Here is a 27818-nt window from a genome sequence, read left to right as displayed (position 1 = left end):
CTTTTTCTTGACAATGGATAGTCAACGTGTTTACAGCTGACAGACTACACCTGCTTTTCTGCCTCAAATCAAATGACATGATGTGGGCCATGAGGTAGCCATGGGAGATGTGACAAAAGTTTTAAATTTGTCAAATAATATTATTCTAATAAGAGTTTTTTTTCTATGAGAGGCTTTTAAATGGTTGGAGGAGATTGTTTGCTTTGTATTGTTAATAGCGCGAAAAACTTTATTGGTACGTTTTATTACGGAGTTGCCAGGTTGGTAGTGTTTTGTTCTGTCTTGTTAGGGGGATAGGAGGACGCTACCTTACAAACCTGGCAACTTAGGCTATGCGCTGGATACACCAGACAGTATGGCGGACAGCGAAAGTGATTTGGAAACAGACGGGCTAGAAATAGCTCTGGACACTTTGTGTGAAAGACACTGCAGCGACGAGTCGTCTCTGAAGAGCAAAGGCTATTGCTCTGAGTTTTGTGAGGTGTGTTGGGCTCTATTTTGCTACATTTTCTCAATAGTCTGCCTGCTTATCGCTAAAGCTACTAGCTTGGCTAGCTAACGTTAGCCTTCAACATAGCTCTATTTATTGTGCTGCTGAGTCGTGTAGCTAAGACTGGGTTAACGTTAGCCCGTCAGAAACACAACAGCAAATGTTAAAATGCAGATAGATAACAAACTGTGCTCACGGGTAGGTAACTTAATGTAATACCCGTGTTTCACAAGATACCTGCCTGACATTTGACAACGCTTAGCTTTGTAGCTAACGTTAAGCTAAGCTTATTAACGGTATGTGGTTACCATGCAAGTGGGTCTTCTTGCAAGCTGTGCTTCGCTTAATAATTGTTCATAATCATAACTTTGTTTGAAAAAAATAAAAAAGACGCAAACATATCCTGTTCTCAAATGGCAGTAGTTTAGAAATGAATGCCAGGTTTTAGCTACAAAGTCACAGATGGGAAACTCGATAGCAGCAATCTGTCTTAGCTGCAGAGTTGGTTAGAAAGTTTATTCAAACAAACTAGCTACAAGGAGAACTTAGTTTGAGGTTAAGCCACAAGGCTGTGAAATCATTGTGTGCGTCCCGTAGGAGTCAATTATTAGTCTGATTTCAGCTTTGTTTATAAGATACTGCGTAGCTATTTACGCAAATTCCCTTGTTTCATCTAAATTCCTTCATTGTCCAAAACATTACAGTGTGACAGATCTCCAGAGGCTCTGTTTACATGGAGATATCAGAGTCATAGCATGATAATTTAATGAAAACAAATACAAAATATTACACAATATGCTTAAGAAAGTCCTACAATTTGTAAACACTAATAAAGTCTGTTTAAGACAGCGCAAATTTTTGTGTCATTATGTTGTGCATTGGGCATATTAGAATAATGTAGGAATAGACAATAATTTGAAATGCAGCTTTAATATAGACAAATTATTGAATACTTATTCTGTTCCGTTGATTTAACATTTAACAGCTTTTTTGTGGCTTTTTTGTTCTCTGTACATTCTGTACATCTTTATTACTATTTATTTTATTTTATTCTATTTTTATTCTATTTTATTCTATGTTAAGTCCCTTCCTTTGTAAACTTCAGTTATGTATATATATATTTATATATATATATATATATATATATATATATATATATGCATTACTTTGCCCTTTTAACAGATAGTTTATTCAGTTGCTGCTCTCTTCTTAGCTGCTGTAACGAAACAGTTTCCCTCATGGGATTAAAAAAGCTTTTCTATTCTATTTCTAACTTTGAGATATCATTAGGCGTATCTGATGTAACAATTTTGTGCACTTGTTTGCAGCCAAGCTATTGCAATGCAAGTCCCTCACGAATTCTTCAACTTTTATCAATGTTAAGGGCAGCACTTTATTTAGTGTGCTCTGGTGTTAAATAATTTGGACGAATGAATGGATGGATGGTTTATTGATAACTTTTCACAGTCAGTTTCAGTTTTCAATTTCAAACTGAAACAATGACACTATTTTCATTTTTTTTCCCTTATCAGATGGAGCGGTGTCATTACCAATCAATCATAGCTACAGCAGAATAGATAGATAATTTCAGGTGCACGGTATTTGATTAAATGTAATTTAAGTTTCAATGGTATCAAATGACTACAAATCTGTTTCCACTAAGCCCCTCCACGCTATACTTAAAAGTAATTGTGGTTATCAGTTGTAGCCACTTTCTTTTAAATCACGTTAAATGGTGAGACTGTCAGATGAACTGTAATTGTATCGAAATTACTATTCTACATTTTTATTTTCTTACTGCACAGTTGGTTGAGGAGTACACGGGACAATGGCAAGTTCCTCTCCCTCAGCTGAAGGTGCTGCGGACTGCACTCTGCAGTTTCACCAAAGCCACTGCTGCCTTCCGCGATGACTGTCAGCACATCCACTATGTCCTCAGCAGTATGGCCTTGTAAGTAATATATTACATGTACATTTAATATTTTTTGTTAAAGAACAGCCATACTGTGTTTTCCACTCCTATTCCAGTAACTGTTACCAGAAGGCATGATGCTTAAGCATATTTGTTACTTCAAGGTCAGTGATTAAAAATGAAAGGTATTAACTTTTACAAAGGAAGACTATGTTTGCTTAAAGTATGACCTTTACTGATTAATTCTTAACCTACACTTTGAATTTGCATGCAGTGCATCAAAACCAAACTCTATACTGTAGGGAAAATGGCAGCCTTGTTTTCTTGTTGTTAAAGGAAATTGTGGAGCTTACCTTTTAAGGTACTTCAACATTATTGGCATGCCTATAGATCTACAGCTAAAAAGCTTTTGGCTTTGATCAACTCCTAAGTAGCGGCACTTGGTAGTTAAATATATGTAATAAGATATCATCTCACTTACTTACTTTTTTCCTGTCAAGCTAATGTTTTTCTTATTTTCTTGCAGGAGCTTCTTTGAACTGATGCTGTTTTTCAGCAAAGAAGAGTTTGTGGAAGAGCCTTTAAAAGACATTCTTGATTCCTTTCAGGTGACAAAACTGAACCACTGTCTCAGATTTCTTATTTACACAACATACTGCCAGCTGCCAAACCGGCCATCAGTTAGTTGTGGATGTTAAGTAAATGTTACCAGCACATAGCTGACAGCCAGTCTTACCCCAATGTTTTAATGATCGAAATAACAACTACTCAAGTTTGTGAATTAGCTACTTTGTCTGTTTTAACTTTGATTGTTTTATGCCTCACTTCCATGGCATGGCTCGTCTCAACTTGTTCTTTGCACCAAATCTTGCACCTTTTATTTTTTAGCATAAGGGGGATTCTCAGCTGAATGCCGTGGCTACAGTGCGTGGAACTATTGGGACATCATTTTCAATGTGACATTCACTGAATTATTTCATCAGTATTCAAACAGAAGAGCATTTTCACTTTGTCAATTGTACAGTGGTTTATACTTAGTGTGTGGCATAGTTTGGGGGCTGCCATTTTATTAAAAATCCCGGTTGCTATTGACAGTAGCTTGGCTGTTTAAAAATGGGAGATTTTTGTAGGATGCCTCATGTTGCTCAAGTGACTATTGAGTGGAGTAGAGCCTTGTCATCCTGTACAATGGAAATGCGACATTAGTAGGCGATTATGAACCAACATATCTGTAAAGTTACTGTTGTGATTGGTCATCTCACAAAAGAACTTGTGTTCATAAGAAAAAAATTAATTAATCTTTTTTTTTTTTTAACCACTCTTTTCAGGAGTGCCATTCTCGGCTCCTGAGGCACAGGAACATCTACCTACAGCGTGTGAAGCTGATCATCAAAGCAGGAGGGCCATGGGAGAATCCAGTGCTACAGGGAATCCTGAAGGAGGCGGACATGCCCCCAAAAGAGGGTAGGCTCATGGCCGTATTAAATACCTGACATTGCATATACATGTAGAACACTCTGTTATGAAGTGGGTCACCTCACTCCTGTGACCAGACTTGCTATTGATAAAACTTACCGGGATTGTGTCATAAACAAATGTTAACAGTTTAATGGAGAGGCACAGGTAGAAGAGAAGAAGAGAGGCGAGTGCACCGCTCTGTGCAGCAGCAGCACTGATTGATAGGGACTGTGACAGGTTGTGTTATAGACTCTCCTTCACTATCATACTGTCAATCCACATTGTCAAATGCAGTTCAGCTGCTGCTGCTTTCTATGGATTTGTTCAACAGAATTTTGCTTGCAGGCAGCCTAGGCTGTCTCAGCTAAAAGTCATGTCATTTACAGTATTTGGTGACATCTGACAGTAAGTTTCATATGCTAAGTCCAGTTTTCCCGAACACTGTATAGACCTCATCAACAGCTTACAAAATCTTTTTTTTTAACTAGTAGCTGATTGTAAACTGTTTTTTTAAAACATTACTCTAACCTACACCTGTATGTAAATACCCCCTTATTATATGCACTATCTCTTGTAATCCCCTCTGATGCAGTTGAAGAGTACTTGAGCTCAGAGTTGCCAGTATTCTTTGAGCTGCGGATTCGCTATCTGCAGGCCTGTGAACGAATGCAAGAGGCCATGGCCCTGGCAAAAAGCTGCCTGGAAAATCGTGAGGCTGGAAAGCATCTGTACTTCCATCAGGCCTACCTGACCTGCCTCTACAAGGCCTCGCTGCATGAACACCTTTACAAGGAGGTAAGAGACAAAAAATTGCAAATGCAAAGAATGTCAGGTATTGTGGGAGAGTATGTTTTCCCCTTCAGTTGGCAGAGATGGTATTGGTGGAACAGATGAGGCTTAAAAACAAGACACAGAAATAGTTACACTAGTCTGAATTAGAAACAGAACAAATTCCATTGCATTTTCTTTCAAACAGTTGGACTGTGATAACAATAAATAGTCTTATTTATAAATGTGATCTAATAAATTTGTCAAAGCTGTCATTTGTCCTGGTATCCTTCACAGTTTGTAATGCTTTTATATTGATTTTGTATGTGGTGTATTTTTTTTAATGCACGTATGTGATTCTACGTATCTTCCTCCTCAGATGGCAGAGATAGACGGCCGTGATGCAGTGGAGATAATCTGCAACACAGAGAGCGTAGAAAAAGATGAGCTTCTGCTGTCGCTGTGTAAAGCTTTCCTAACCCAGCAGCTACACAATGGAGACATGTACTACATCTGGTAAGAATGACATAATGCTACATCTGACTGTCCTTCTCACACCTGTTCACAGCCGATGTTACTTTTAGTTTTTGCACTTAACCAATTGTTTGCAAAGTATTTGTGGAACAATTCTTCAATGAAGGAGAGCTGTTTTGGGGAGCAGTTTGATATTTTTGATGCAGTTCAAAACTCCCTCTTTTTACTGACAAGGGAATCAGAAAAGTTGCTTAAGTAACATAAAACTGATTTCTTGGGCTTGTCATCTCCTTCCTCTTGCAGGGACCTGGTGTTCATCTGGAGCAGGTTGCATCTGAGAGCCCATCCCTCCAGACATGGCTTCCTGGCCGAGTGCTTGCAGTTGGCGTCTTCTGCTACTAACGTCAGAGCCATCTTCCCTTTCATCAAACTGGTCACCACAGAGGTCTGGCCTCATCTTTTTCCTTGTTGTGCTTCTCAGGAATAAACGATAAGGATATATTTTGTGCACTGTTTAGAGCTTGCATTGAAACGTATATAAACAAACTGATAACACTTTGATCTTGTCAAATCAAAAGCATCCTCTGCATCCTCTCCAGCTTTTGACATTGAGTCAAACATATTTGTTTTTGTATCATCTTGGCCCTGGTTATTTGATTTTCCTATTTACCATTTTACCTTGTTTTAATCAGTGGTGTTTGTGTGGTTTGGACAGTTGGGAGTTGAAGGAGTCCAGGTCTGTGTGGAGCTTTGTGCCAGGGCCTTGCAACTGGGTGACATGCAGGCCGACAGTGTAGCCCGTTCCCTTGTCTGCAAGACCATTGCCTTCCTGCTACCTCATGACCTGGAGATCTGTCGAGCGTGTGCCCTGCTGGTCTTCTGCCAGGAACGCAGCCTAGAAGCCTACAGAACTGTCTGCCTGCTTTACATGCATCCAGACCAGGAGCCACATCCCCACAATAGCCCCATCCGGACCAACGTTCGCTTCCATATTCTACAGGTCAGAGGGGGTGAAGAGGGAAATATATTATATGCAAGGTTCACACAAGGTGCTTGAGGTACTTTCATTTGACGTTGAGAGAACAATAGAATCAAAAAAATTTCTACGAAAGGTATTAAATAATAATCTTACAGCTGTGGTTGTAATTATTTGCTAATGCTGTATTAGCGCCAATGGGTTGGTAAGCACCAGTAAATAGTCGGCACCAGGATGTTTTCAGGTGTAATTTGGCAGTACATAAGCAGCAGTTAATTGATAATAAATTAATTTTAGGCCCTGGTAGCATGTGCTGTCTCCATTTATGAATTATGCACAATATTCTTGCAACAGATGGTTGTGGAGAAAACAATTTCTTCACTAAAATAAAACTGCTTGAAAAAGTACTTAAAAGTCTTAAATTTGGCTCGTCCCTGTTTGTATGAACCGAGTATATGATATTATCATATACTGAATGTATTAGCATTATTATTTTTGCCTAAGAGTTTTACATTTTTGTTTTTTAGATGCTCAAGGAGCGCCTGTGTTTTGACCCCGAGTTTTGGAACCTCCTGACCCTCAGGACCCATTGCTTGGAGTTGATGAGTGACAAAGTCATGAAGGCTGCTGTTCTCAGTGAGATGGAGGAGGAAGAGGAAGCGCTCCTAATAAATAAGTGTGTAAATGACTCGTGCACTCAAGGTTTCAATTCCAGCCATTGCACTGAAGCGGCGTTTGCGAATCTTCCAGAGGAGCGGGCTGTGGAAGGAACAGAAAAGTGTGTAGCCCCATCAAATAATGCTCTCCTGAAGAGGAGAAAATGGAGGAAAAGCCTGCGAAGGAAAATCAGATCTATGTGTGACGATGAGGTTGACCTCAGTGATGATCCAGAGTTCAAATACAATCTTAAATCCACCTCTATAGGCAACAAGCCTGTGTATTCACTAAGACGTAATCACACTAACATGGAAAATTCTGCTTCCGGAAAAGTCCCTCTAAACCGCAATAGAGAATACTTGTCGAGATGTGTGAAGAGCCAAATTTTGAAAAGGAAGGGTAAGAAGAAAAGATGGTTGCAGGGTCTTCCGATGCTGGAGCAGGTGCAGACAGTTAAAGAGAAGAAGGTCAAAGTTAAAGGGAAAAAACGAGGACGGAAGTCTTCACAGAAACTGGAACTCTCCTATCCTGATAATGAAATTTCCTTTACAGAGGACGAGTCTGGTTTTGAGGAGCTAAGTGACACAGAAGAAAAAGAGCTTGAAATGCCTCACCTGGAGAATGAACTTGAACTAAAAAGGGAACATGAAGAGAATCAACATGAGCAGATGGATGATCTTGAGAAGGAAAATGGACTCGAGAAACATCCTGACTTGGTCTACGGTGGCGGTCTCAATGAACAAACCCGAGAGGAATCTAAAACACAGTCTTTTGAGGGTCTTCCTGGTAAGCCTCAAACTGCTGTTGATGCTGATCCTGAGCTTGAAGGGCCACCGTTGGAGTTATTGGATTGTCCAACATTGTTACACAGCTACTCCAAAAGACCTGATGGTGAGAAACCGCAACCTCCAGAACCATCTGCACCAGAGGAGGTTAATGGGGACACAGAAGAGGAGCCCCAACCCATGGAGGAAACCAAAGTGGAAACAAAAGTGTCAAACACTGAGGTCAGTTGTTTATTACACTTCCACAAATGTCATAATATAGACAGGTCTCTTTTGACTTTTTTTTTTTTTTTTTTTTTTTTAACGACTGTGCCAGATCATCCTGAAAGTCAATTTAAAGATATATTATGTATATTTTCCTTAAGAAAACTATGGCTATAGTGACAGGCAAACCAATATTCCTCCATAATTCTGAATATGACAGTATTCTGAATTTGATGAGGTCATATAAATAGCATATTCGATTTAAATATTCCAAATTAGGCGGTTTTCCGAATTGTGCATTTTCTGATTAAGATATGGAATATGCTGGTATTGTTTGGGTTTTAGGAGCTTTGTTTGAACTTGAATCCAGCCAATTTGGAATGTTTGTCTCAACTGGGGTTTTTACTGCACTTTGCGACACACTGCCTCTCGTCTGTTTATGGTCGGCTCTGTGGGTTGTCATGGATATGTTGCACACAAACCAACTGGCCAACAGTTTGCAAATCTGGGGCATGTCACTGTCTGAGTTCATCATTACTTGTTTAGGTACAATAGTGCATGAGCAGCATTTTGCCCGGAATAAACCATTCTGCGGTGTGTGTGTGTGTTTATACTTTGTGAATACAGTTATTCAGTATAAATGCTTAGGCCTGCCCTTGTGCCCTGACACTGCATATGAATAAGGGAACTCAAAAGACATGACGGGGTTCAAGTGCCTTTTGTTTGGAATTTTATTTAATATTCTGCTGACTTTTTCTGTTAAATTTGTAGCACTTATTCAGTAGTTTGTTGTCTTTTCTTTAGATGAAAGTCAAGAGAACATGGAAGGACAGAGTACTTCGAACTCAAAAATATGCCCACTTGACACATCACTGCAACTTCTGTCACAAAGACTATAAGGGATTGAATGTCATGAGGCATGCTCTGTCACACCTAAAGAGTAGAAAACTAAGATGTATACTCTGTGGAAAACGCTTTAAACAGCTCCCGTTTGCCAAAAAGCATGTGATGGACCACATTGATGAAATGTGCAAGGAGCCATGCACTGAGGACACTGCAGCTGCTAATGGAATAGTAGATAATGATGAGAAGCCGAAACCTGCAGGCAAAATGAAAGTGTCAAGCCTCAAGAGGGAAGAACGAATCATTAGGAACCTTCGCACCCTCATCAAAAAGACATCCGTGCTTCACAAGAAGTGCAAGAACCCTAACTCAAATATATTCAAGCAGGTCGACTTCAAAGATGAGCAGGTAGTCATTACAGATGGCCTGGTGATTGTAAGAGATCCGTCTGTGGTAGAGAAGGAGGAAGAAGGAGAGGTGGAGGAGAAGCCTGCAGGAGAAAACGGCTACGGAGTGGACATTGCTTATCACTTGTGCCCCTCGGATTCCTGTGATAGAGTATTCTTGAGGGTCAGCACCACACTAACAAAGCATGCCATTAAATGCCACATTAGTGACGAGAAGGTGCTGGAGAAGACTTTTGTGTGGGCTAAAAACAAGTGCACCCTTTGCTTCAGGTAAGCCATGCAGTTTAATCAGGCTTCCTTATTAGGCCTGGGTGGTATCTTTTTTTATATACCTTAATATCTTCCTAACATTTCACTGAGGTATACAGCGAGTGACTATATATATATATATATATATATATATATATATATATATATTTTAAACTGAGCTACTAGAGATAGAAATCATTGCAGCATGTATGTCATTGTCCAGCCTACAGTGCTGTTTCTAATATGCAATTAGCCTACTTTAACTAGTCTTGCTGGGTTTAAATACTTTTTTTTATAGAATAATGCATAGACAGAAAATAACAGCCCTTTTTTTGGAAGACTCAATGACACTCATTGCCGTGGTGGATACAGATGCATCAGTGGGCTGCACGGAGATGATGTGCTGAATATAATCATGCAGCTATTAGTGTTATCAAGATACTGAAATTTCTAACTTAAGTATTTTATTCATACCCCCATTGACTTTCAGGGCATTCCATTTCACTTTTTTATTAAAAGATGTATATAATAAGGCGATAATGTCACAATGACTTTTCTTAGTTGCAGAGAATGACGAAATGACTTGACTCGAAAAAGACTTCGACTCATTTAACCGTAAACGAGAGCAAGAGAGTTTGACTGGTACCAGTGTTACAATACTGAGGTAAATGAGTATTAACCCTTCGCTCCAGCCCCTCAGCACAGACTGGCCAATCATAGCGCAGCATTGGCCAGCTCCAACAAGGGTCCAACAGCTACATTGTGAAAAACATTTTGCCTGGGGCACATGTAACAATGACACCTCTTACCCAGAAAAGTTGGATGGAGATAAACATTTCTTCTCTGTTCCAAAACCAAAATCAAACCCTGAAAAGTGTAGGTTAGCTGGCTAGTTGACTTTGCTACAGAATGTAAACACGCTGCTTTCGCTTTTTGATTATTATATAACAGTGAGTTAAGAGCTAACCAATATTCAGCCAGCGGTGTGTTGTGGAAGTTTGTCGAGATAAACAGTGTTTATTGGTGGGGCTGAGCAAAGTTGAAATCATTGCAAATATTCAGAATCATTTAATAAAAATAGATATATTTTTTACAACACTAATGGCTCATGAACTATTTTTGTAGTTGGAAGAAGTCATCTAAAGATAAGCTTAAATGTGGCAATAGTCTCAAAAGCGAATTTCCTTTTTACATGTCCTAAACACTCACTGTCACCGTCTTTCTCAACTCAACTGTCTGTTTCACAGTAGAGACTGACCTCTGGTGGCGTGTGCTGTACAGCATCTCTGTATCAGTTTGATATAAAGAGGACTGTCTGTATTTTTGATTGTATTGCAACAAGCCATTGAAATTTCTAAATATCTCGGTACACCATATGACCCTGATACCACCCAAGCCTATTCCTTATGTAGATTTTAACGATACTGTCTCGATTCATTAATCTGCTGTATTTAAAAGAATTAAAAGGCATCATTGTATTGTGTTTAGTTTAGCTGGCCATATTAATTGATTTTCTTGAATTTTACATACTGTGCCTTAATCATTTTCTTATATGCAAGTGGATGATATATGCAAATATTGAGGATGATGAGAAGGGATTAACGCATCACCTTCCATAGTTTAACTGCAAGTCTTGGTGTTTTTTGGGATTCTGGACTTTTTAAGACTAACCATTGGTTGATGCTTGTACACTGTCAAAGGAAAAAAACAAGTAATGTAAATACAGGATCATATTTTTTCCTCCTTGAGTACCAAATGTGCAAATGTTGTTTTACGTTTTTATCATTCAGTCTAGCTGAAGATTCTTTCCTGCAAACAAAGTTTTTGAGGAGAGCTTATTGTGCTGACTTTGCTTTGTTCCAACAGGCAGATACAGTTTCTCCAGCATTATAAGGACCACATGAAGCTCCACGATACTGCTCTCCAGCACTTCTGCTACCACGTGGAGTGTAACCAGCGCTTCTCGACACCACAGGAATTAAAGGACCACGTCAATACCCACAAGCCCTTCAGACCTCAGTGTCCATTCACAGACTGCGATAAGCTATTCTCAAGCCTTCAAGGTCTCTTCGACCACGAATGGAGACACTACATCCCAGCACCTCAAAAGGAGGAGCTCGAGTTGGGACTCAACAGACAGAAGAAGCAGAGTGCTGAAGCCCCGTGGAAGCAGAGAGTGAAGGTTGAGGAGATATGGCTGCAGAGTAAAAAGGTGCAGAGTGACAGTCCCACCCTTGATCACGTTGAGGCCTCCAATCTTGAGGATTTCAGAGAAACTAAAACTGAAGATGAACCTTGTGAAATAAGCACCCCAGACATTAATCAAGACCTGCCAAAACCCGATGTCTGTTCAGAGAACACGTTAAGTCATGAGCCCACGGAAGACAGCAAAGCCACTATCAATGGGCATGAAGGTGAGAGAAGAAACCAAGTGTCCGAGAAAAACACTTCCACCTCCCAAACTGATGCCACTGCAGCAAAACCAAGCAAGAGCTGTCGAAAAAGAAAGCCCGTCGAGTGGGACCCCTTGAATGTGCGAGACCTTGAGGATTTGTCCACTTTGTCTGAGGGGGTCCAGCAGAAGCTTGGAGAGCCACACATCACTGAGCACAAAAGCTTCAAACCCGAAGATCCAGTCTATGCCACATTTGTCAAAGCCCCCTTCATCCGCCCGCCACCCTCCACCTACCTGGATGAATCTCGCCTTTCGATGCACAAGAGGAGGTCCACTGATGAGAATCCTCCGAAGAAAAACACTTACTGGAGCTACAAGAAAAAGAATGAGCTTGCGGCAGAGAAGCAGCAGCAGGAGGATAAGCAGGCGTCTGCGCAGAAGATTAGGCATCGCTGTGACAAATGTCTTTCCTCCTTCAGCAGCTTAGAAGAGTTTGAGAAACACCGAGCTGTTAACACCTGTTCTGCACTCTTTGGCTTCGATTCCGATGATGAAAGTAAGTATGCTTGATTCACTCATTATAAAAACAGGGTTCCAACTGTCATGGGAAACCTGGAAAAATCACTGAATTTCACAATAACATTTTCCAGGCCTGGAAAGTAATGGAATTAGTCAGAAACAATTTAAAGTTTTGGAAAAGTCATGGAATTTTGTTGTGTGTTATTGTTATGGTAATCTTCCGTGCATACTCTTCCATGTAATGTAACATAATGGTGAATTCAGTTTTTTTTGCTGTTGATGTAGCTTTAATATGCGTTGATATCAGGGCTGTACCCGAGTCAGAATTATGCCGGTCGAATTGGATTTGGCTGTTCAATACAAATATTTGACTTGTTTTGTATATTCATGTTGAGTTTTAAAGTTTGAACGTGCTCAGCTGGACATCCAGTGTGACAGCGGCATCCACATCATATAGTAAACGAGCTTTTGGCACTAACAACAGATTGCAAATGTGCAACAACATTTTTTGTCGACACAAAATCACCACTTCTTCCCCTTAGACCGGAGATTAAAAAATTAATGCGCAAAGAGATGCAGGATGTATATAAACAATGGCAGTGTAGAGGCAGAGCGGATGTGACGGATTAAACATAGGAGCGGAGACACATACTCCCCATTGTCCAGCTTGATTTTAGAGGCTTTAGCTACCACAGATCTTGTCTTCACTGTCGCCTGTTCTGCTTTTATCTCAGCATTAACATGATAGTAAATTCCCAGAGTGTTGCCATGTCTGTTGTTTACATCCCACACATCTGGTAGTTATAAACGGCCTGAGCTCTCACGTGAGCCCTCTAGAGGTATTCTCCAGTAACACGCGTTGCGTTTAAGCAAGTATATGTAAAAATGCTCATGACGGAGCGGGACGCGTACACCAACGTAAGGTTAAACAGTATATGTCAGGCCTTTTGGTACGGCCTCTCTCTCCCTCTGGAGCCACTGTCTACATGTCTGCAGCTGCAAAGCGTAGGGTAAAAGTCAAGAGCACTCACTCCCGGAAAAATCTGGGGACCAAATGTCACTAGAAGTACACTGCACAGGAAAAAAAAACAAAAAAACATCTGCTCGATTTGAAGCAATCTCAGTTGACTGATGGGTCTCTTACTGATCATTCGAGTCTCCGACTTTTTTTCTGATTTGTTCGAGAAACGCTGGAAAAGTGGGGTGAGTGAAAAATTGAGAAGTTTGGAAATTCTGTTCATGAAAATGCGTGGGAACACTGTGTAAAGTATATACAGCCTGTATAAGTACTGGCTAACCAATTTTTGTTCTGTTTATTTTTCTTTTTAGGTTAGTGAAGAGCTGCTGTGTTGACTGTACTCTGCCACCTGGCTCAGGGCAAGCATTCAAGATAAGGAACACTGGAATCCTTCCCAAATACTCAGATACAGTATTTATTTAATTCCTGAAGACCAGTTTGTAAACACTTAGGAAATGTGTGCCATAATGGTTAATTGGAGGTTGTTTTTTTATTGATAGAGCCTTTATGAAGCAATAATTGCGATGCCTAAAACTAGTTTTTTATTTTTCTTCAAAACATCCACATGCTTTGTCAAGTTGGTAGAACAAAAAGAATCTGTGATAAATATGTATTCTATTTATTTTCTCAGCAAATCTTAAAAGTCATGCTGAAAAAATGCCCGGGAACTGACAAACCAAATATTGCCCAAGACAACCTCCCTAGAATAAACATACAAAATAGCTGACCATGTTGAAATACTCAGTTTCATAGCACCTTAGAATTACTTTTAAGCACAGTATTTTTATGTCAGACCACAGAATGCCAGCATTTTAATGACAACCCTTTGCCGGACTTGCTGTATTGTAGTAAACTTACACACACTGTGTATGTAACTGAAAGATGCATTTCAGTTTCACCTGTTGACGCCATTAAGTACACATGGGTCATATACTGAACAGTATACCTTTAAGTCAGGTAAAGGGAGCCCAAATTAACTTAATTTTTTATCACTTCAAAATTTTAATTTAATTTGGATTTAATCTGGCTTTTTTATTTTTCATTAAGCCTTGTTAGATCAAGTGGATTTAAGCATTTTTACATTTATTGTAAACCTTGTAAGGCAAAGTTCGCCAGTTAACTTATTTCATAGACATCAATAATTTATTTTACGATCTAATAAACTACATTAAAAAAGGGGTTGGCATTAAGATTCTCGCTTTGAATAGTTTTTTTCTCCTCATGCTTTGCTGGCAACATTTGCCCAAAGAGGGTTTCCCATCATATGTCTGATGTGTTCAAATGATGCCATTAATGGCTTCAGCTTCTAAATTTAAATTCCAATTCCATTTTTTCCATAAAGGTATGGATTTACATACCGTATATAATAAGCAGTGTTTGCAACTGTATGGCTTATTATTTTTAAAAATCATTTTAATGGATGGAAAAATTAGGTCAGTGCTGTTAAGCATGTTTGTTTTAATTACTCTAGTCTTCCAAATGAATCACAGCCCTTTCTGAGCTTTGGTCTCTGGAGCGGATGTCTAAAACCTCTCATAGAAATGACAGTTAATAGCGGATATGTGGTGGTTGTGTTTTCTTTCAAATCTCTCTTTGAACAAATCTTCCAAAACCTTGTCACATACAACACGTTTTCAAACCTTAAGAGGAGGCATTTTCAGCATAATTTGCGTGGGCAGCTGTATTTGTCTTTAAGCACGAGTGGTTTTGCCTTTGTTAACTAGTCTTCTGTTCATAATATGACAACAGGCATCACTGACTCATTAAAGCTGTGACCAATATATCTCAATCCATGTAAATCTGCCTTCAAACTGTCACACTATTATTCTGTACAGTATACAAATTATTCACAATTTTATTAGTGCCAAGACTGAATCACAGTGTTAATTTAGATACACATTAAAAGGGAACTTTGCAGATTTTCAGCATGCTCTCTGTCATCACAGTGTGTGCAGATAAGCTGTGTCTTTGGCAAAGTTTCCTTGAAAATTAGTAATACAGTACCAGTATGCTTTGAATCATTTTCACTCAATTTATCTCCATGATCACATCTTTCATTATGTCAAATACGTCACATTGGTTTGTTATGTATATACTTTTGAGATGGTTGCTCTGATTAATAACTTTTAATGTAATATTTTTTATGGAACTGTGCACTTAAACCTGCTTATTTATATGTAAAAATGTGAATAGATTGGATTTGTACAGGTATTGACGATTCCCCATCTATTTTTCTTAAAGAAAGTGATTACATTTGTTTGAATAAACAAATGAAACTAAAATTCAGTTGTCTTGGATAATTATGTTTGTTTTTAATATTCTAAGGCTGCATTCTTCCAGCCTTACCTTTTAAGGTTGAATTACCTGCTGTGGATAAGAAAAGTTCTGGGACGTCTTCTCTGTGACTTTTAAATGCGACAGTACGACCACAATTCAACTTCACAAAACACGCCAGAAGCTTCTCTCATATCCCTCCAGAGATAAGCAACCAAAGTGCTTAAACCTAGATATGATGGATGCGATGAGATGATACAGTGAAACAGACAGCAGACAAACTCATTAATATACTTTATTTTTTACTTCAGCATTGCATATTTACTTTTCATAAACATATTGCTTTATTGCTAACCCTAGGAAAGAGGAAAATAGAATGATTATATTAGAATTGCTTGTTTAAAAAACTTTTTGCATCACATTCTCCTGATACATGAGGTAATTTGAAGTTCAGGGATCATCAATATACATAAAACCTTTTTTCTGTCCAATTTAGCCCATAAAGTGTCTTCCCCTTTTGTAATATTCACTCAGTAATGGAGTTAAGTGCAGTTTAGCCTATGGTGCACTTGTCACTAAAGGCATGTAGTCACAGAAAAAGTGCAGTCTATTGTTGAGTGGTCATTTAAATCTATTGCACATATTCTTTTTCAATATTATTGTGTAACTGGTGCGTTATTTGTTAATGGGGACTATGTGTGAAGGTCCAACTATTTCTTACGGCTGAGCTTACAGGCTAGAAAGAAAGCAGTGAGAGAGGCAGTCCTGCTACAGGCTAGCATTCAAAACTGAAGAGTTTACCAGTATCTCATGCAGCAAATGCATTCCAGTTAAAACGCATGCTAATTTAACCATATGCTTTGGTGCTGCTTATAACTTTAAGACAACAAAACTGACAGTTATAGTAATGTGCATGAAATATGGACTGTGCAGAATGAACTGAAATTCTTATACGCGACATGCATCACACAGGATGACATCAAACAACTCAATATTGTTTCCACTCACATTTTCCTTTGACCTGAGATAGTAAAACAGAGAACGGCCCTTAAAAAGAGTTTTTTTCTGAGCCACACACTCCTTATTATCATATATAGTAATTATATTAATGTGTGGCCATCACACTGATTTATGTTAAAAAATAAAAACATCTTACAAACTTTTAAGGCCAGGTAAAATGGTAAACCAATGAATCTTAATTTCTATGTTGGAAAAATAAAAAGAAAGGATCTCGTTCAGATCTGTAGGCAGAAACACAACACACCATAAACCTGCAAACCCTAATCAGCACTTAAACTGCTACATCTAACTATGACTACTTATTTGGGTTATGAAAAATATTTGAGATTTATTTTTTGAGTTCCCATAGACACTCTGAAAATAGCTGTATAAGCAGCCCATTAAGCTCATACTGACCAACGGTCAACATTTTTCTCTGTGAAAAAAAGTACAAATATGTCTCAACAAGGCGGCGATAAGCATGCAAAGTGTCAGAGTGCATCCTAAAGGATGTGGTTTTGATAAGTATTTCAATAATTCAAAATATTACTACATCTTTTACCAAATAACTGTGCTAAAAACACAGCAGTAGCACTTTTTCAACTTTGAATGGAAGACCTGGATCAAATAGAAGGGTGAACAATCATGTGGGTTCAAATGACGTAAAGAAGAAACAAAATACCACCAGGGAGCAGAAATCAAAGCCAATCAAGACATGCAAAAGTCTGAATGTTGCATCCATCACCCTAAACAAGCAACATTTTTTAGGGACTACATCCTACACAAAAATGGGGACTTGAGAGGATACAGGCCTCACCGCCGCACCACATTATAGTTCCAGTCCAGCCTGAGCCAATCGTTTGGGAAGATTCGTGACAGTAGCAGCACCTAACCAGATTTAGTCTGTCCAATGATAAAGAGCTTGACATCTGGGTCATAAAGAGGTTTAGAAAAGATAATAAATTCTCATACATTTCTTTAAAGCCTAACATCTGGTATCTTGCAGCCAGAAATATATAGTTTAATTATTTAATGTCCACGGCGTTCCAAACTGTAACAGCTATTAACTTTCTTTCCTTGTAGAAAACAACATCAGCTTGTTAACATGTGCAGGTTAAACCTGGACTAGCTTTGCGGAGAATCTGCATTGTAAGTTCAAAGGGTTTCAATATGGCTTGTCAAGGCAGTGTGTTTGTATCATCTCTGTCTGCTCTGATTAAATGCCCCAGATATTAGTGTTGCATTGGACTGACAATATTGTGATAATCAATGACTCCTGAGTTGCTGATATGGTGTTTAAAGAGTAGGACTGGAAAGCATGGAAGCCATATCGATAATCCTTATTATTATTATTATTATACAGTATACTTTTGGTTAACTTTCTCCGTTTTATTTTACTTAAAAATATTTTTGAAATGTTTGTGATTTTTTACAGGACATTAATGACAGAAGTCAATGACAGGCTTAACGTGCTTCTCGTTATGTGAAAAGTTTCTGTGTGCAACTTGATTTCCAAAATAGGCTCTCTGGAGCTTACAGTCAGACCTTAGAGCCAGGATAAGCTTACAAGAGAAGTATGAATCAGTGGTACAATGCAAATGCGCCCCTCTCACCACTTGGATTTAAAGTTTGTTTTGCATAAAAACCATTTGCATGGTTGAGGACCAGTGGATTGCATTGGCAAGGACATCATCATCACTAACCTTCGATTTTTTTTGTTGTTTTTTTAAAGTAGATACAGCTCAGTAGAAAGTGGAAGGATGCAGAGAGACGTATAGCTTAACTTGAATGCATTTTTGTGCGCATGCTCAGTGGGAGCTGTTGGTGCTCCAGTCGTAAGGGAGGAAGCTGATTTTGGTCTTCCCAGCAGAAAGGACACCCTGCAGGCTGGTCTTCTTTGGAGAGTCACCCATGTGCTCCACCACCCACTTCAGCAGCTACAAGAGAGATGAGGTGGAAGAGATAACACAGTCAGGTTCCTGGTTAAGTTGACGGCTACTGAGGTAATATTATGTATTATATTCTGACATGAAGTAGATTTCATCAAGTACTTTGAAATCAGGCATTCATTTTATGATACTTTCTAAGTCATCATTTTGGAGGCAAACATGGTACTTTTTAATCCAATGAATTTAGTTGACAGCTTTTGTAACTACTTACTTTGCAGATTTAAATTATTAATGCAAGGATAAAAAGTTAAGCCCCACATTTACTAACTGCAACATTAAAGTGATGCACACATTAATGTATAGCTAATTATAATCCTGTAACATAATATATGGGATTCTTAAATAGGTACTAGTATTTACAGTATAACAGACCTTGAATGCAGTACTTCTACAGTAACTGAGTATTTTAACACCAAAATACTGCTACTTTTACTTAAGTAAATATTTGAAGACTGCTTTTACCACTGCTATTGTGTCTTTGAATTAAATGACAAGGTTGGTATTTGGGAGTTAAAACTACCTTTTCATCTGTTCCTCCAAAGTCAGCTTTGTACCATTTGAATATCTGACTGAGTCGCACTTCTCTTTTCCCAGAATCCACCATACAGGCATCGTCGTTCTCCAGGAAGGCCTCAGCTGCTGTGCGGAGCTGGCTGTCAATGTCCTGGTAAAGTTGAGTGGTTCAGAATTGATGTCAGAACATTTAAGATTTACTATTTACCAGATCGTGTGTGATGTAGATACCCTACGTGCATATGTGTTTTTGAAATCCGCTTACCTGTGGAGTGTATGTTTTAATAGGAGGGCAGCCCTTTGCGCCACAGTTCAAGGCAAAGTGAATGAGGGGCTCTGCATCTGGGAGGGCCACCTAGTGGACAACAGGAAAAAACAAAATTCAACAGTGCATGGGTGACTCTACATAATGACATTGTTGGCTCAGTGAAATGTTCAGCTGGGATTTAACAGTGTCCAAATACTTGTAGTCGCGGGTCTGTTTTGGAGAAGGGCCTCAGAAGCTGTGCGACACCTTTTCGGTTCCCTCTCAGAACACCATTCTCAATGTCCTGTAATGTAAACACTTCTCCTCCAATCAGGTAGCTCACATAGTTGAAGAACTATAAATGAGACAAGAAATGACTATTTTTAATGTAATGTCATCCATTCCTGCTCCAAAACCAAAAAAAAGGAATTACAAGAACAAGCTAAAATAACATAACCACTGATGCTCCTTATTATGCATGTTTTATCTTTAAATTTACATCTGGATGAATAATAATGTATGTTTAATTAGCGTAAATCAGCACCAAAAACAGGTGTCCTCGACTTCAATATACAACTATCAGCAAAGCATTTATTGTTTTCTTCACATACTTTTTGTAGCACAAGTATTTCATAACAAACATACTTAAATCATTTTTGAAAAGATCCTTTTTCTGAGAAGGCCTAACATCTGTTCATAAGATAACAGGAATTGCCATTAATGGGCTTAGGGGTTCCAGGATAACCTGTGAGGAAACTCTATTAAAGGGACTCTGTGTGATCCTACTCTGTATCTTTGCCACATGTTGGTAGGGGCCCCCAGGCGTAGGTACCCATGGATGACCAAGGCATTGTAGATGTTGATGAAGAAGGCCAGCTTCTCCTCCCGGCTCAGCGAAAGCAGCTCCACCCTCTGCAGCTGAATGGCAAGCTCACAGTAACGCTCAAAGGCAGGATTCACCGACATTCCCTTGTAGTCCACAGTCTGTGAAGGACAAAATCTTCAGCACATGTACTCATTTTCTCCAAACATGCACGGGTAACCACATGATTGTGGGCCATTTTAAAATAAACAGTAGGTACAGTACAGTAGTAAAATCTAATTTTAAAAAAAATCATCCTGGAACATCATATTTGTAAGATGCAGTGGGTTTGGGGACATGTAATTTTTTCGGCAAACTATATTGAGGTAAGTTACTTACGTTTCATACAAACACATATACTCATACATCCATATATCACCATAATAATCTTTCTCTCTAATTTATGTCTTATGTTTGTTTGTGTTTATACTCCTGTTTAATGTTCATTTTTCTTTAATTTTTTTTCTTCTTGATTTGTTAGGATCCCCATTACCTACGCCTTGAAGAACATCTTCGTGGGGTCCAAATTTCAAAACATACAAGTCTCATAAAAGGCCTCAAGACTAAAGCACACAAGGTAAGCCTATGCAGTGTAAGCCAAAAATCAGACCTTTGCTGTTAACAACAGAGGGATGAATAAGACTCTGCGTCAGAGTGCCCACGTTAACAGGACAATACCTTTCCATCAGCAGAGAGATGCTCGGAGAACAATTCCAGAATCAACTCCCGTAGAAGCAAAGAGAGCTCAGCAGCTAAAAGAGAGACGGACAGAGAGAGAGAAAGATGGTTAATGTTTGATAAAAGCGTTCCCTGTTGGGATGAATCAAACCAATATCTGAATATCAAGTGTTAGCAAAGCCCAAGCAGCTTGGCAATTATTGGATGTCTGGTCACGTTTCATGAAGCTTGGAGCAAACAGGGACTTGAATTAAGTTACATGTAGCTGACTCACAGAGCCATGATCTCTTTGGAGACTGATAATAAGGAAAAGTTGGTATAGTGTGTTTTTTTAATTTTGTGGAAGGATTTTTTGGTCAAAGGTAATACAACACAAATTGATGGGTTTTGGTGTGATTTTTCTGTGCCCGATCCATTAACCTCTGTATAAGTGGCACCAAACTTTGGCTTCAGTGCAAAAGTCAAATGCTGTCACTGTCACTTCTTTTATAGTTTCCTCAGAGTAGAGACCACAGCTGTTGCCCTAGCAACATAACAGCAATGACATGGACTATAACATAGTTGTATAGTGTATCAAAAGAAGCTGTGAAATAACCCCATGGAAAAAAATAAACCAACAAACAGCATAAAGATCAGGCTAATCTTGTTGTAAAAATTATATTTTTATTAGAAAACAGTACCTGTGAGAAAATAGAGCATTGAAGATAAATCCAGGAGCAAAAACAGCCAAGATAATGACGCCAACATTTGCAAAAGCAGTGATTGTAATCACCCCTGTCTTGTACAGCAAGGATTAGCTTGTTAGTTAGCCTCTAGAGGTACGCAACAGTCAGGTATAAATGCATCACAGAGCCAGGCAATATGTCTTACCACCACCAACAAGAAACCTTTGAGAAGAAATTAACAAATATTAATCTGCCATAAGATGTCACCAAACCTGCAGAAAAGCCAACATGGTTTTGAAATAGGGCTTCAATGACATATATTGATATTTTCAGGCCTATTCTTAATTTTTCCTTCAGTTGCTATCAGAATCAAGTTTTCAGGATACTGAATCATTTAAGAACAGAGTCATAGGACTGGATTTACTAAAAGATTTCTTATACAATATATTATCAGACACACTGCAGTCAATTTAAGGTATTTCCAAGGTCAAGCACAGACTTTTATACTGCATCACAGCAATCATACCGGAGGTGGAAGTCACTGATGGAATGATATACATTTTTTATGAAAGACCATAAATCAGATACATCATTAAGCCCTACTTCAGCTCTTCCCACCACAAAGCTCACCGACAAAATATACACAAACCCCAGCGAACCCAAGCCAGAAGCAGAGAAACGATCGGGAGTTAGAGAGCATCAAAGGACAACAGTCAGCGTGAACCTTGAATGCGATGTGTGTGTGTGCCCCAAAGCCTGATCCGGTCCTGACCTACCCGGGATGGGACTGCAAGCTGCCGTCTGTCCTGTGTTGAGGGCTGAATGAGGGTCATCCTCCAGCAGCCTGTACAGTGTGTCTTTCCCCTCTTCAAAACTGCCATCCTGCTGCCCACAGCCACGCACACTGACCATGTACTTCTTCTGCAACAATGCTTGGCCAGTATTACAGGCCTCAGCCCTGGCTAGCAACACACACGGCCAAAGTCAGGAGTGCACAGATGAGTTCAATGACTTTCCAGCTTGATCTATTAAAGTCTACATAATCAAACTGACACTGAGGGCCTGTTTTACTGCAGGCCCACAGCCTTACTTACCCATGCCCTTCTCCTTCTGCAGCCAGTCAACCAGTTGATCACCCGAGAAGCTCTTTTTGTATAGTGTCAGCCCCCTCCTATGACTGCCAATCACACTGCCATGTTTGAGGTCTTCTACTAGGTCCGCCAATTCATCCCTCTCACACATAAACTCTTTGAGGGCAGGAACATGCCAAGCCACACATGTACAAACACACGAAAAATACACATGTTCAAACAGGTGTGTGGAAAAAATATATCTGCAGTCCAGAATGTGTGCAAAAAAAATGCCGGGTCAGTAGAAAAGGAAGCACCTGGACTAAGATTAAGATTTACGTTTCTAAGAAAGAGGGACCAAATCAACAGGCCAGGACAGTTTCGCTTAAAGATAAAGGTGGCATATCTGTCAGATATATAGTTTTTTAAGTCCATAAAAATATTCAAAAAAAAAAAACAATTTTCTGCACGCAGGAAGAACAGAACCTGACAGGTATGATGGAGAAAACTCCTTTTCAAACTGATTATTCATGAGCACAAATGAGCTGAAAATAACATTAATTTTCTGTTCCACTTTAACATATAACATGCTTAAGGGATGTCAACACTAATATAAATGTTGTTCAAAAGGCAGAATCCTTAGTGAGTGCATTTATTTACATCCAAAATCCAGACAAAGCAGCAATGATTCTGAGAGGATCATTCAGACTGATCATTTTGAGGGTTTTTTTGCACCACATTAATGTTGGGCTGCACAGTGACCTTTATGCACCTCATAGCAGCCGCAGCTGGACAGTGCTGCAGAAACAACTTCCAAAGCAGCATCAGATAAGTTATAATTAAGATCACTCAGGGGGTAATGACTAATGAAATGAAGGATTTAACAAAATATAATAAATATGAAGGAATAAACTCTGTATTTGTAGGCAACACTGCATTAAAATATTTCTCTCAAAAAGGCTGTGTAAGCACCACTTTGAATAGTCTTTGTTTACACAGTAGGGAGCTTAATAATCCCATATAATGAGGTCCTGTGGGGCAGCCTGGTGCTGCTGGGCTCATCCAGAGTATCAAGTTTCCTGTATCAACTGTCTGTTGGCAATAGTGACAGGAGTTGAGCACACACATACAGAGACACACACACACACACACCTGCTGTTACACAAGCACACCGTCATGTCTGTATATACCAGCACAAGTTGTAAACAGTCAGTGTCTCACATTACAGAAGTTTTCCCCTCAGTTTGGTTCAGTTCATTATCTATTTTTAAGCAGAATAAACCAATATGAAAGTGGTCTAGTTTCCAAACTAATCGTTCAACATTTAGCAGTTAATCCAGTGACAGAAAATACAGTACAAACACATCATGAACTGCACATTAAGAACAAATTAAGGACGGTCACAGCAGTCTTCTTCTGTACCACATTTCTCACTGGTGATACAATTGGCTGTTTCCACATGTGAAGATAAAAAAAAGCGACCTAAAAAAAGCAAAAAAATACTTTTTTGGAGTATTAAATCCCTCACCTCCATCACTCTCCCCAGTCGTGTCCTCTGGTTGGTTCTCCTCTGGTAGAGGTGGGGCGTCTGCTGGAAGAGGCTCTCTCTTGACTAGATTCACCAACCTCTGAAGCTCCTCAGGAGCCTGAGAGAGTGCAACAGAACAAAAAACACAAGTTTGCACACAATCTGAATAATAGCAGATGCAATTAGGGTTTTTGACACTGTTGAAAAAAAAATACAGATTATATTAAAGAGATGGATTTTTGAAGTGGGGTTGTGTTGGACACGTATCTAGTCAGTGTATTTTATACAGCAGATGTCAGTGGGGACACCACCTGTAGTAAATATTCCATCATTATGACACTTATTTTCCTCACTTACCCTTGTTCCTTTCCCCACCTTTCCTCAGCACTGATTGGTTCCTTTCTCTCTTGGCTCACTGCTGATTTACCTGATTGAGTTCACCTGTTCACTCAGTCTCACCCTGCAAACCCTTCACTCACTCTTTCCTGATCATCACATGGGACAGCAGCAGTGCTGGTGAGCAAATATTTCTCATCTTTTCTCTTTAGGATTTCCTGTGCATGATTAGTTTAAGACATTATTTATCCTTACTGAGATGGACATTTTATTTGACTTAAATTCTAATTTTTGTATTTGTTTTTTACTTTCAGACTTACTACACCCCATGTGTTTGCTCACCCCTTTATGTTGATATTTCTTAAGTTTGGAATAATAAATCTTTTGTGTGGAAAATTAAGTTCTCTTGGCTGATGCATTCTGACCGATGATCATAACGTCTCCTTCTGAACCTCCTCCTCTTTAACGACTCCAGTTTGGAGAAGCAGGCTGGAGTCTGACACGAAAGCTAAGCCATGTACTACTGTTCGATGGGGTCAGTGGCAAAACAAATCTCAGCCACTTAAGAGAGGTCCCACCTAAATTATATCAGCTTATATGGATGCTGTATTTAGAGTGTTTTCACTGCATCGCCTTTCAGTCAGACAGCACTTCAAGACACAAAGCAATGATGGACTTATTTCCCTTGTGTTCTTGTCCAAGCCACCAGACTCTATTTAGAAAACCAGACATTTTAGCTTGCTGAGCACAGGACTTGCTGCTCTATCGCTGCTTCGATGAGTTAGATTGTGGGGTTTTTGGGGAATCCAAACTAACTTTTTAAATGCCAAAGTCAGACAATACCACTAACCAAATAACTGATTTCGGCCTGGTAGACCAGCAGCTCCTGTGTACAGCAAGCTAAAATGAGTTTTTCTTAATGGAGTTTGGCTTTGAAGAAAGCCATATTACACCTTCATGTTCCAACTTTTTTTGTAACTTTTCTCAGCTGGCAAATGTTTTGCTGCTGACCCCATAAACAGCAGTTAATTGTTCAGCTTCAATGTCCGACTCTAGCCGGTTAGTCCAAACAGGGGGCCCGCCAACTCATATCTACTATATGTAATATACTTATGAATAAATACCCCATACAACCCAGTTCACTGGTTTCGTCTTGTTCTCACCAATTTCTGTAAGTCATCATTGCCCCCAACATGAATGTTGTTAAAGAAGATCTGGGGGACTGAGGTGCGTCCTGTTAGCTCCTTCACCCTGGCTCTTAGCTCTGGATGCCGTCCCACATCCACATCACATACTGGTACTCCCAAACGCCCCAGGGTGGCTTTAGCCTGCACACAGTGTGGGCAGCCCTGGATGGAGTAAACGGTTACTCGGCCCAGAGCACTGCTCTCAACCTCCATCTGCAGCAATAATGGACAGAAAAGAGAAAAAAGAGTTTTAAGCTTTAGCTAACCACAGAAAACTGTCTGAGCTCCATGTTTTTTCTATCAGCATCATGCTTTACATATGTGCAAATTTTCACACAAACAGTTCAGCCCTAATGTTCCTCTTTCTGCTTTTGGTTACTAAGCAAGTGTGGAAGTGTGGATTACACAGTATTTTCTTTATCCAACACATCTTTAACTATGTTAAGTTCCTGTTTTAATGTGAACCATATTGGACACACCTTTTAAACTGAAGCCTTAAGCTACCACCTTTTTCTGGGTTTTTGAGTGGTTTTACATGTTTCAGTTTTCCAAAATATGTTGATCTCCTTGAGAGAGTTTAAGCTTTTCTCTGTATATGTGTCAACATATAATTGCATACTATATATATATATTAATGCATGCATACATAAGTTTATATGCATATATTCAACACTACTTCTATAAACAGACATGGAAATTTTTATTATTTTACCTTTAGAGGAGATATTTGATAGTGTAAAAAAAATCTGAGTTTAAAAAATTTGAGATTTTTCTAACTTGATCTGATGATGTCTGGCACATTCCTACATGTCTGTCTTATTGCTACCTGAAAGAGGAACTGTTTTCTCTCTGCTACACACACAATGGTGAAATTGTTTGAGATTAACCGGTTCCAGTATGCGCAAGAGTTGTTTATTTTGAAACAGTTCTCCAACTGCTTTTGCACAATACTGAAGAAAACAAATTCTTGTGAATTTTCCTTTATTATATTTAATTGTAGTTTAAAGTGGTATTGTCCTGGCCAGTCGGGGGATTAAATAAACAATCTCACAGTCAGGAAAGGTGTTTATGAGAAGTTGAACTCTTTTTGCTTAATTTTTTTTTTTTTTTTTTGCAATTTCTTCTGTGCTCATTTCTAAACATTTTGTAAGCCAATGTGGTGTGCATTTTAGCTATGTGAGATGTTAGCAAAAGATTTTGTATGAAGTTGGCCAATGGCAAAGTTCCCCTTTTTTGTGACACAGCTTTAAGCTTGCAGTCTATCAGTGTAGCTAATCAAGTACTAAATCAAACAGCCTCATTGTGGCGTTTGAGAAACTAGGCCAAGGTCGTTTCTATCCGGGTTTCTCAACATGTTTGCCTACCTCACTGAAGAAGTTAGTGCAGTTACATATTAAACATGGAAGTGGGACCTTACAATTCACACACACAAAGTTCCTGTGCAGTGTAAATCTTAGTTTATTGCTGTTTTCCACATGCACTTCGATAACAACATTAACCTGTAAGTGGGTTGTGTGTGATTGTAATAGGGTAATAACGTCTTCCAAATGTCGATGTAGGGTGACTGCATATAAAGCAAACAGTAAATATGGTTATTTTAATGCCGAATTGTAGAGTAGGAATTACACTCTTGGAACAAAAACTATTTTAATGGGCGTCAAATGTAAAAAAAAAAAAAAAAAAAAAACAAGCAAAGCTAACGTTATTTTAAATTCCAAAAGTTTTTAATGGAGTTCGGCAGAGGATGTGTGTCTTTCAATAACTGAACAGCAATGTAACAGACCAAACTATCAACAATAACTAAATAATTACACAAATCGTCTAGTGACACGAGTAACACTACTTAACGTTGGTTTAGCCGTATACGTTACAAGCTTAACCACAGACTGGCGTTAACGAGCTAATGTAGATTTATTAGCAAATGATAATAAGGGAGCTTTACCTTTCAGCGACTGACTCCTCTGCTTAATTCTGCAGTACAATTTGAAATTGCACAGCTTCTCCCCTTAGTCCTGTTAATTAAAGCATATCAGTCAATACATTTGTTGTGTATAACGCCAGCTGAGAGGTCGTTTATCTTGCAGGTAAATTACCCAGCTGCATTGGCAGGACATCTTCACTGCGCAGGCTAACCGATATTAGCTGCTTCAGTTAAGCTAGCTATCTTGTCGTATGTTACCTTCAGGAGCTCCACGTAAACTTAAAAGTCTAGCGCGCCTGAGTGTTAATCGTAACAGTCATGATCCTTATAACCATTATAACCCGGAACCACAGCACATTATTTCCTCAGTAAAATTGTATTCTTTTTTGGAATATATTCTTTTTTTATAATATTGTTATTATTGGAATTATCAT

The 27818-nt window shown here is 39.0% G+C and overlaps 2 protein-coding genes across 2 annotated transcripts; one reads left to right on the top strand and one right to left on the bottom strand.

Moving 5' to 3' along the window:
• Window positions 1-363: 363 nt before the first annotated feature.
• LOC121949328 lies at window positions 364-15437 on the top strand. The gene is made up of 12 exons (XM_042494992.1): window positions 364-481; window positions 2296-2441; window positions 2929-3010; window positions 3731-3866; window positions 4453-4655; window positions 5008-5144; window positions 5406-5547; window positions 5818-6102; window positions 6606-7742; window positions 8529-9244; window positions 11090-12174; window positions 13467-15437. The coding sequence occupies exons 2-12, from the start codon at window positions 2434-2436 to the stop codon at window positions 13469-13471; spliced, it is 3936 nt and encodes a 1311-aa protein (XP_042350926.1). The 5' UTR covers window positions 364-481; window positions 2296-2433; the 3' UTR covers window positions 13472-15437.
• Window positions 15438-15706: 269 nt separating this feature from the next.
• On the bottom strand, window positions 15707-27636 carry zgc:152951 (uncharacterized protein LOC569013 homolog). Its single transcript, XM_042494917.1, has 12 exons — window positions 27557-27636; window positions 27406-27475; window positions 25440-25676; window positions 23941-24058; window positions 22437-22589; window positions 22119-22304; window positions 20678-20751; window positions 19924-20121; window positions 19355-19492; window positions 19156-19245; window positions 18898-19041; window positions 15707-18365 (listed from the first exon to the last, which is right to left on the bottom strand). The coding sequence occupies exons 3-12, from the start codon at window positions 25674-25676 to the stop codon at window positions 18237-18239; spliced, it is 1467 nt and encodes a 488-aa protein (XP_042350851.1). The 5' UTR covers window positions 27406-27475; window positions 27557-27636; the 3' UTR covers window positions 15707-18236.
• Between the last annotated feature and the right edge of the window lie 182 nt (window positions 27637-27818).

Source organism: Plectropomus leopardus, chromosome 10 (genome assembly GCF_008729295.1).
Source record: "Plectropomus leopardus isolate mb chromosome 10, YSFRI_Pleo_2.0, whole genome shotgun sequence".
In the NCBI taxonomy this organism is placed as follows: domain Eukaryota; kingdom Metazoa; phylum Chordata; class Actinopteri; order Perciformes; family Serranidae; genus Plectropomus; species Plectropomus leopardus.
The sequence above is the reverse complement of the archived record's forward strand: the minus strand, read 5'-3'. Positions and strand labels throughout refer to the sequence as shown.